The sequence below is a fragment of the Styela clava genome, chromosome 5 (assembly GCF_964204865.1).
Source record: "Styela clava chromosome 5, kaStyClav1.hap1.2, whole genome shotgun sequence".
Classification (NCBI taxonomy): Eukaryota; Metazoa; Chordata; class Ascidiacea; order Stolidobranchia; family Styelidae; genus Styela; species Styela clava.
Window position 1 is genome coordinate 4,033,204 of NC_135254.1, and position 11,221 is coordinate 4,044,424.

At 34.8% G+C, this 11,221-nt stretch overlaps 1 protein-coding gene across 1 annotated transcript; it reads left to right on the forward strand.

Annotated features, from left to right (window-relative positions):
- Positions 1-128: 128 nt before the first annotated feature.
- Positions 129-10,566, forward strand: LOC120332741 (uncharacterized). Its single transcript, XM_078112665.1, has 4 exons — positions 129-1,467; positions 7,240-7,406; positions 9,367-9,563; positions 10,473-10,566. Exons 1-4 carry the CDS (start codon positions 168-170, stop codon positions 10,564-10,566), a joined length of 1,758 nt encoding a protein of 585 aa, XP_077968791.1. The 5' UTR covers positions 129-167.
- The last annotated feature ends 655 nt before the right edge of the window (positions 10,567-11,221 follow it).

Below are 11,221 nucleotides of genomic sequence, written 5' to 3' on the forward strand. Positions count from 1 at the left end.
AACCCATTACCACAATAATTTTTGTTGTTTGTGAGCTGAACTAGTAAAGTTGAAGAAGCTAACTTCTAATAGATAAACGTTTTTTGTGCATTTTATCCTTTATAAAAAAACAAACTAATATTTTCAGATCTTAGTTTAACGCTTAAATTGTAAGAGCCTGTTAGTGTATGAAGATGAATTCAAAAGTAATTAACCAGGCTAGAGCAAAACAGTCAGATCGTCTCATGACATCATATGACAGGTTCAAAGAGAAAGGGTTTCTTTGCGATTTCAACATCAACGTTGGTGAAAAATCATTCCGAGTGCATCGTACTGTCTTGGCAGCCTCTTCAGAATACTTTGAATCCATGTTTTCAAGCAACTTGAAGGAAGTTCATGATGGTCAAGTTAATATGAAGGATGTCGATCAGGATGGGATCGCACAATGCGTAGAGTTCATGTATAAAGGAAAGGCAGATTTGAGAATAGAAAATATTCAGCATATCCTGCATGCTTCCAATCTTTTACGAATGGTGGAATTAACAAATCTTTGTTTTCAATTCTTGGAAATTAACATTTCTCCGATAAATTGTCTCTCTGTAATCAACTTGGCCCAAATGTATGATCGTCGTGATATAAAACAACAAGCCGTACAGGTTGTGATTGATAATTTCGAATCTGTTATTTCTTCCGAGATGTTTCCATTCATCACCAAATCAGATCTCTTGCTTTACATATGTGACCAGACTTACCCAACATTATGGAAAGCTGTGGTAACATGGGCAAAAGGAAAAGATAAAATAGATGTTTCTGAACTCTTTAAGATTGAGCAATTTCCCTTCAAATTTCTTCTGGAAACTGTCCTCAAAGAACCCATTGTTAAGAACAATAAAACAGCTGAGAAATCCGTAATCACTGCATTGTTTTCTGATGTCAAAAAACTTGAGACAAACCTTGATATTGACAACTGCTTTATCTTGAAGAATCTCTCGGAAACCAATCAAACTCCTAAACAAACGACAGTAAAAGATTCCATTATTCTATTCTTGGAGACAAATTTTGAACAAATTAGCAAGAAAAAGGAATTTCTTGATATCAGCAAGGATGACATACTGAGACTTTTCAAATCTTCAGAAACAAAGTATTCTTCTGAGGCTATCAAATATGAGGGGATGATGAAATGGGTGAAACATGATGTCAAAAACAGAAGAAAAATCCTCCAAGATCTATTTAGCTTGCTGAAACTTGGAGATTTATCTCTCGAATTCCTAAAAGAGACGGTTCGAATTGAACCCTTAGTGAAAAAATCAGATGAATGCAATGATTTGCTTATCGATGAAATATTTTCACGAGCATCTTTAAAAGCTGAAGAAAAGCCGAAGGCCGAGCAACCTTTGACTCTACCGGTTTCAAAGGATGATGAGGAAGGATCTTCTGTCATTGGAGGGGCATCTGGTTATGGCACTGCCAGTTCCAGACCAGCTAATGGTAATAAAAATAAAGATTTATCATAAAGGTTTATTATACTATAAATACTGAAAAACAAAGATGACGTACTTTCCCTGTCATTTTTTATGAAACAGCGGTCTTACAATGTGAATCTGGAATATCTTTCATAAAACTCTCATTTGGCTAACAATTGGCCCAGAGTATACGCAACAGTGGTTAATTAATCGAAAAATATGGAAATATTGAAAAACTTTTTGTATTAAAGTGCATTAAGAGGTGCAATAGTCAGTCGCATGTATGAATACATTATAAATTCTATAAAATAATTTGAAATAAGTAAATTCTGTAATATTTTTAGTATGTCTTTGACCCAGGCCTTTGGTATTGGATAAACACATGACCTGGCACATTTGAAGTTACCCATGTCAGTAGTGTTTTTTTACTTCATAACCTCACACATTTGACACATTAAATATTTTTATAAAACATTAATTTACAAACAAGGTCATATACTTGCAGCCACTGATATGTTTTGTTATGTAAAACGGCACTTTATTTTAAAGAACCAGATTTTCCCTCGTAAGGCATTGCCTACCCAATCTTTTACACACTTTGACATGACACAGGGTTTGAACCTGTGATGTGTAATCTGTCATGTCATCCTACAGTTAAATCTAGCTCTTTAACCACTAGACCAATGGTTGAAAACTTTTTGAGCCGCGCCCCCAAATAGGGATGGGCAATATAGAATAATTCACTATTCTAGCATATTCTAGAACGTACGTATTCTAGAATAGTTAAATCGAATCCAGAATATCGAATCCTATTCTATTTTCATACTTATTCAAATAGTGGGAATTTCCACATTGCTGGATTGTAAATGTATTATCGGTACTATAAATGTATTATTTATTTGGAAATGTCCTGGACATTGGATTTTATTTGATACTAAACAGGCATATTCCAGGGCAATAAAATTTAGGAATATTACAATATATTTTGCCTTCAATTGTTCCAAATGTATGTAATCCCTGAATACTGATATGCTAAATTAAGACACGCTTTACTCACTTTAATTGTAAGCTGTTAAATACAAAAATAGATATGAACGACATTAAATCATTTTTAATATTATTAATGTTAGTCTGCCGAGCAAACTAGAACTGACCTGCTGAGAATTAATTTGATGCACGACCAGCGTGTGGCCACTGCAACCTATGCGGCCATTGTAAAATATTAAATTTAACCACTATCAATTGAAATCTACTTTTTATTCTGTGCGAGCAAGCCAAGTAAAACCAAGTTCCCGTAAACTCGATTTCGTACTTAGGTATTAGGTAATAACATTTAAAAAAAAATTCATTTTCTATGATTATCGTTACATATCATTATCTACCCAGACTTGGCCCTACTCAAACTCAATACGTCACTATTTTCACCAGATGCGGCAACTTTTTTTTAATTTGTCGGCGACTTAAATACTACAGACACTCAATCAAACGTGCGTCTATCTTGAACAATAAAAACGGACCGAAAAATATGTAATCTTTTGAGAGTGAAATTTAAATGTGCGTTTCGCGTTTTGCGATATAACTTTGTATTTCGGAAAATGGTATAATAAAATTATTCGTAAATAACATTTGATCTAAATTAATCGCAAGTAACATTTAACACCTTGCTTCTGGTTTACAAGCTTTACATGCATCACTTTTTGGGAAACTCGCAGGTCGCGAAAATCATTTAATGTAAATTGAACCAAGGCACGTCTGTAAAGATCGTTGCAGTCAGTTTATCGGAATGTTACGAGTCGGCACAAATAATTATTAGTTTACGCTAACTAAATAGTAAAGCGGAAACGCAAAAATGGTGCAATAACGACTTTTCGCCGTGATGTGTACATCGCCGTCGTCTGGTTATGAATACGCCGGGTGAGACTACCGTTATTTGGTGTTTACCGATTTTGCGGGTTCTTTACGATACGCAAGTATAATTAAACGAGAGAGATTTCCACGCAAGAGAAAACGCTCCTCTTTGATTAATAAATTAGAAACAGGAAATACAAAATTGACGCATGGCGCATTGGCGCCGAAGAGACTGAAACCGAATCCTGTCATCGGATCCGCCGGATCCGGTATTCTATATTACCCATCCCTACCCCCAAATCTTACAAACTTTGCGCTCCCCTTTTGCTTTGAAAAAAGTCAAATGCCTTTGTAATGGGCAGGTTACTTTGTTTAATGTTGGCGCTGTAAGCGAGTTGGTCTCATAACTTAATTGCTCAAATTTGTATAGGCATAAAAACGCATTGGAGTATAACCTCATCGTTCACTGTCGTATGAATAAAGCCATACTTGAGATGATCGTCATCATATATTCTTCTTTTCTGGTCATTTTGCGATACTCCGTAAATACAAACTGAATTTTATTTAAAACTGAACGCAATAAATATATGTTTTATGCGCTTTAATGTGTTTCCTCACATCAGCAAAACTATTATTTTTATTCAAAACATTTAACTGTGTGCCGCTTACAGGTGTTAAATAGTTAATTTTAGGCGAGTCTATCGCAGCGTTTGTTGTTGATTTTTTTAATATTGCATGTTATTTGATTTACTTACTTACAACTAATTTTTGGAACACGACTGAAAATGGCCAAATATCACGCTAAACCACAAAAACAAGGTATTGTTTGCAACCATGCACGAATGTCTTTCGAGTGACCACACTGATTGCATTGCGACTTATTGCTGATTTCAAATGGGCTTGTGACCTCTCGCGCTCCCCTGAGAGTTTCTTGCACCCTTCAGTTTAAGAACCACTGCACTAGACTATGGCATTGCTCAAAAATTAAATAACAAGACAATAGCCTAATTACATCTAGATATTGTAATTTTCATTCTTTTAATTTATAATTTTTTTTATATATCATGGTACCTTTAAATATCATTGAACCCTCAATTACAAGCATTTTTGCTTAAATAAGAACACACTTTTTGTATGCTACAGGTTTTGGTTTTATTTATCCAGGTACAGATTCTTTCGTTTTTAATATTTAATATCGAAATATCAAATATTTCTTCAATCAAGAATTTGGATAATTGGTTGAACACAGTATATTCCACCTTAGTAGCAAATTTTGAACTCAGTCAGAAACAAAGTTTATTGCAAGACTTTTATATAAAATTAATATTTAATAAAGTCTAGGTTTTATATTTTCCCCAAAGCCTAGCTTAAATCATACCTGACATATTGTGGTAATACCCAAGATGTTTGCTTTATATGATCATTTTGGTTTGATTAATCAATTGATTTTGCTCTATAGTTTTTATTAGCGCGGCGGTGTGGCTCATCGTGCTAAGCGTTAGGAATACGCTCGCCACCGCCAATCATGAGTGCCAAATGAATAGTGACAAATTCCAAGGTCACAAAAATTTGAATCCAATTAATTTATAATCCGGTCAATAGTTTATCGCATATTTCATGTCCGTAGATTACCGTAGTATTTTGGAGTAGTAGTGCTTTTATTTTACCTTAGTCGACACAATTACCATAATCAAAATAATATGGCAAGATATTTTAAATGCCCGTATCAGCCACAGATTGAATATTTTGCGCAACAGAAAAATCATAATCCACTGAAAAAGTCTATTTTAAAGAGTGTTGCAATCGCAGCACTTGTGTTAGAGTCGTTGCATGGGAATTTTTGATCCCGATTTTTTGAAACCCCCCTTTTTAAAAGTCCTGGATACGCCCACGTAGAAGCTGCTGTGCTGATTTGTGCCGGAGTAAACACTTCTGCGGGCCGGATCCGGCCTACAGGCCGTAATTTGCCCATCATTGCTCTAAATCAAGTGCATTTGCACTGTTTATTAATGCACTCCACAAAAAGGCTTTCAATATCCAGCCAAATACTCCATTTATTATATTTTGTCTAATTTTTTTGATACATTTCTTTACATGAAAGGATACTTTTGCAGCCATTGATATGTAAAAAGGCACTTTATTTAAAAAAAGATTTTCCCTGTAGGGCATTGCCTACCCATTTTATTACACAATTTGACATGAGACAAAGTGTTTGAACCTGAGATGTGTAATCTGTAAAGCCTACAGTTAAGTCTAGGGCGTTAACCACTAGACCAGGGGCTCCCAAACTTTTTTCAGGACGACCCCAAAGACAACTTTCAAGTGTCCAGTGCAACCCCATTTCAATATATATATTTTTCATGAAACGTTAGAGCAGTGGTTCTCAACCGGGGGTTGATGGCCCCTCAAGGGGGCCACGAATCAGCTCAAGGGGGGCCACGACACAAGGCTAAAAATTGCCCACAAAACGACTTCGTTTGCATACTTTCCTTTTAAAATAAAATTCTTCGTTTATGCGGTATTTGCGATTGCAGGGTGTATTCACTTTCTTGTGAGTGATTTGTTTGATCATAATGGAACTTGGAATCTACCAATCAAAATAAATGCCGGTAGGCTGTCTAACCTGTAAACGGGCAATTTCACTAGACTGCCAGATAACCGTCGCTATCATATTATAGACGCAAAATCCATTTGTAAATTCCAAATGCCCAAAATACGAAAATGGCACGACAGTTACTGTGGATTTGGCTTGACTAAAGTAAATCGAGATGAGAGAAAATGTGCGCAATGCTTGCAATCTTGCATTGCTAGTGTGTAATTAGGGTGACAGCACATTTGAACCCACGTACATTTGAACCTATACATTTGCATCCGTATATCCGCAGGATCAGTCTACATCCGGATGCTAAAATCCATAGGTTAGCGTTAGTATGGATTCAAATATCCATAGGTGCAATAATAGTATGCAGGTGGAAATGTTTACAGGTTCAAATGTAATGGAACCGTAATTAGCAATGAAACATTACGTCCATCTAAACTCCAAAACCACCGTGACAAAAATCAACCCCAGGTGAAAGAGGTTGATATTGGTTTCTTGGATGTCAAGCGAGTTAAATTGACAAGGCATTGTCCAAGTCCGGTTTTATCAGAGGAAAAGCCCGCTCTTAAAAGCAGCTATGAAGTAGCATATCAGATTCTTACCCACTAATTAGTAAGAAATCTCATTCACTTCTCGTTCAATTTGCCGAGTTCAATGTTAACAGTGACATTTGTTTGGCTATATATTTAAAAGACTTCCTATTGATTGTATACTAAAAAGCTTTCACTTTCTTGTCTGTGGTTTGCTTTCGTATTCCATAAAAGATCGTAAAAATATAATACAATCCAACACGTTTAGTTTTTTTTAAAATGGCGAACAGGGGGGCCACGAGTGCAAAAAGCCGCCGGAAGGGGGCCACATGTGGTGGTATTGAGTAGAATAAGCTAAAACCAAACAGTGATGTCACAATAAGCACCTACATTTTTTAATAGCATAAGCATAGAGCGTAGCCTATGGGACTGTTTTACTGTAAGCCATGGTACAAACTGCTAAATTTAACATGGTTTGTCAAATCTTAGATGTTTTGTACATCCTCTACCATACCTCAACGACCCCGCCGACCCCATGACCTGTTTGCGATCCTACCTACTTATCACTCCGACCTCATTTGGGGTCGCGACTCCTGGTTTGGGAAACTCTACACTAGACCATGGTATTGCCCAAAAACCCAAATAACCACACAATAGCTTAATTACATCTAGGTACCATAATTTTCATTTATTTATTTTATAATTATTTTATATATCATGGCACCTTTTAAATATCTTTGAACCCTCAATCACAAGTATTTTTGCTTGAACAGGAACAGACATTATTTTTGCTACAAGTTTTGATTTTATTTTTATCCAGGTGCTGAATCTCAGTCTTCAAGTCAAACTACTTCTGGCCTAAGAATCATCAACCAACAACCACCTGGTGGGGGGATAAGAAGGAGTGTCTTGCGAGAATCACTACCAGGATATGAAGGATATGGGACTCATGTCATCACCTACTCATTTCCTGCTGGAAGTCTGATGGTGAGTTATGAAACAAATTTAATTGTCGGTTGAAAAATAAATTATAGATTTATTGGAATCAAGATTCTTATTCAAGAAGGTTCATGTTCTTAATATCAATCCCCATTGCACATCAGCATATTCGAACATCGATTGATTTAAATTTCTTTTCTGAATTAAATACCAGTGCAATAAATAGAAAATTACAATTTGGTAAAAGTAATATTTAGGAATGCCCATAACCTGATATTTATTCGTCTTAATTTTGCATGTTAACTTTTTTTACTGGATGGAAAAAATAAACTTGACTATGACTATGATAGTTTGCCTAGAATTCTTTGGTACAATTATTGTTATTGTGAATTTCTTGAATTTCATTTCTTGATTCATTGAGGGGTCACAAATATATATCTTATTGTCAATCAAGAAGCAAAATCATTATATATGTCAAAATTTACTAAATACAACACGATGTGAACAAAAAACGTGGATGGAAAATAGAAAATTTTCTGTCATACCCTTTGATTTCATTAATGCTTCAAATATGGTGATTTTGATATAATGGCAAAGACATTCTTTATAATAGTACTGTCATGTTACTTTTTTATGCGATGGTTATTCATGTCTTTTGCTTGGAACAAGGCCCTATTCAAGCAGCCACAAATATTTAGTAGAGTGGTTCACGTGACCACTGGTCTGTTACAGCCTCCTCCACCATCAAGTCCATGCTTCCGAAAACGAATAACTGGCTAAACAATCACTTACGTGTTATAGACTGGTAACCGGATGAGAGGCTGTGGTTCGCCACTTGATTAATTAAGTCGTCTTATCGGATTTTTTCTCCCCAGGATAAATATGTTAATTCTGTCATATCTTATATTTAATGAAATTTAAGCTATCAGACACTGATATCTAATGATATTTAAGGAGATATTAATATTTCGAATTTTCTGGTTCTGCATTTCCTATCCAATTTATTTCAACCTGGGTGAGGTGGTTGGCATGGATTTGAACCGAGATGTTCAATATGTGATGTCAGCTTAGTACAATCAAACACTTCAACCATTAGGCCAACTGTTTCAAACTTTTTGTTTGTGCTGCGCTAAATTATTAGGGAAAAACTGCTAACGGCGCACTAATGAAAAAAATTTGAATAAAATTCAATATTGTGATACTTAATATGTTTGTAAACATATACGCCTAATGTCAACTTTTCTCTGCCTGATTTTATTTTGAAACTCTAAACAAACTCAACAGATAAATAAACTGCAGCTTGGAAAATTGCAGCAAGCAGTGTCCATCTTTATTGTTGCGTAACACTAGTGCACCGCTGTACACCCTTTGGTAACCACTGCGTTAGGCCATTGCACAGCCCAGAAGCTTGAAAGAAGTATTGCTAAATGTTTGCATTCACTCACATGAGATATTGCTTCTCATAGAAATATACAGAATCAGGCAGTATTTTGTATAATGCTTATATGGGTTGACTCGGGTTCATGCTTTGTCCATCTATAATTAATTTAAACTGGTATGCTGATTTAATTCAGTTCTAATGGAAAGCGAAGCTTTGAAAGGTTTGTTATTAAGAAAAAGTTTGAATATAGAAGCCATTTGTGCAGTAAAATCATAACATAGCCATATATAGATCATGCTTGTTGAAACTTGAGTAATATTAAACTCGTGGTTTATTTAAATTCAATTTGTTCATAGAATTTAGTTCTTCTATGTTTAATTCAGAATTTGATTCAATGGTGCAGTAAAATCATGATAAGCTAAATATTTAGCGGGCTTACTTATAATTTCTGATTTCAATGTTTAATTAAGTTGTTGGGTTGTCAAGTTGAATTAATATATTAGAAACACCAAGTATTTTGTCGGAAAATTTTTAACTTCTGCTAAACTTTCATAGATATTCTGATATTTATATCAGTTTAACAAACCCTCAGGTATGAGAGATGATTAGTTTTGTTTGTTTCTTCAGGGGGTTTCATATGAAGCTCAAGAATTCACTGAATATTTGCCATGGAATGATGATGGAGGGAAATGTCTCAACTTACTCTATCAAGCATTCAATGCAGGATTGATTTTTAAGATTCAGGAAGTTGGTGACAGAAGAGGAAAAATTGTTTGGAACGATGAGTTTCCTCATAAGACTAATAAAACTGGAGGACCTAAGAAGTGAGTACTTTGTGTGTTTCATGTTTGATGGGTATTTACTTCCTAAAATGTTAGGAAATAGGAAGGAATAAAACAAATCAAAATTCTTTCAAACTCCTTATTTTGCTATCTAAATCGTCATTTATGGGAAATAATAGAAAGTGGGATTCACAACCCCTGGTATTTAAGTTATTGCTTATAATGACCATGGGATTTATTTTCAAAGCATAAAGACATATTGGATAAAATATTTTTCTTAAAAATTATTCAGATTTATTTATTTGGATTTTACCAACCTTGCTCAAAGGAAAACTAAGCTCATTCTTATATGAAAACGATTTATTTAATTCAGAGTGACTTAATGTTTTTTAACTGCCAGGGTCTGGTCTAAAATTCCGGACATATTCGCGTAACCATGATGACCACAACTCGTATTTATTAAATAGATCAGAAATATAAATTATGATTCTAAAATGTTGTATTTTGGGCTTCTGCACTATGGTTGTGGTTCTCAGTACCAATGGTTTTCTTATAATTCATTCTGAACAAAACCCAAGAAAGGTTGAACTTTGACATTTATTTGGAAGTCAGAGTCATAATTTGTTCCTGTTAAGAAGTTGCAATTTCAGACTTTTTAACAGAAACTAAATTGGTCGCTTATGATAAATTTAAATGTTGGTGCTCTTGGAGTATTCATACCAAAATGGTGCACGACCTGACATAGTATCGTGTACCAGGTTAGTTTTCAGGTGGTGCGTCATCTTGGTACGAATACTTCCGGAGCGCCTAAATGTTTGTCAACCAAGAGTTTTTTCTTCAACTCCCTAGGTGCAAGCTGCAATACTCTGAAGTCAGGATCCATCATTTACCAAACTTCCATTCTTTTTCTATGTACATGTTCAATGAGAGTTCATGAATTCATTTTTTCAGCAATGGATATCCAGATCCAAACCATATAAGGAAACTGCAAAGAGCATTAGAGGCGAAAGGATATGAGTATGATTCATCAATATGGGTGAGATAATTGCAATCATTTTGACTCTCTGGCAAAATATTGCTTTGCACACTTTTCCCAACATGCACACATATGAATAGTCTTAAATTTCTGAAATAACAAGTTAGATAATCATCACTAAAAATTGAATTGAGTAATGAACTTGGCATTGGTATCGAAGGTAGACAAGGATTGCTGTTTACATAAAATTTTCTCAGATTCTAATAATTCGATTTGAAAAGCCCAGCCCTAAATACATCATAGAGGGCTCTACTGTCACATATGATGTCACAATAACATGGTTTTGAAGCTTTTAAAATGCAAATTCAAAAGCGCAATCTTCAATGAGACACTCTATCTGCTGGGCAGTTTTTATTGACAATATCGGTTCAAGGTCCCACTTTTACATCCACCCAGTTCTTTTGATTTCCTGTTAGTTTCCTTGACAATTCACTATTGAAGTGATGACAAAACAGTGTGTAAGATATGGTGATTTGAATAATATAGGAATAAATGTTTTCTTTATTCCACGTTACATACAAGGCTCTGTGCAAGCATCCAATGATATGTAAATGACTAATATTTTTCATAGATACTGCAATTTTACCAGTGAAAAAAATTAGTTCTGTAGCTTGTAGGAAATATCAAGCTTGGATAGATAAATAAATATAACGAAAACATGACT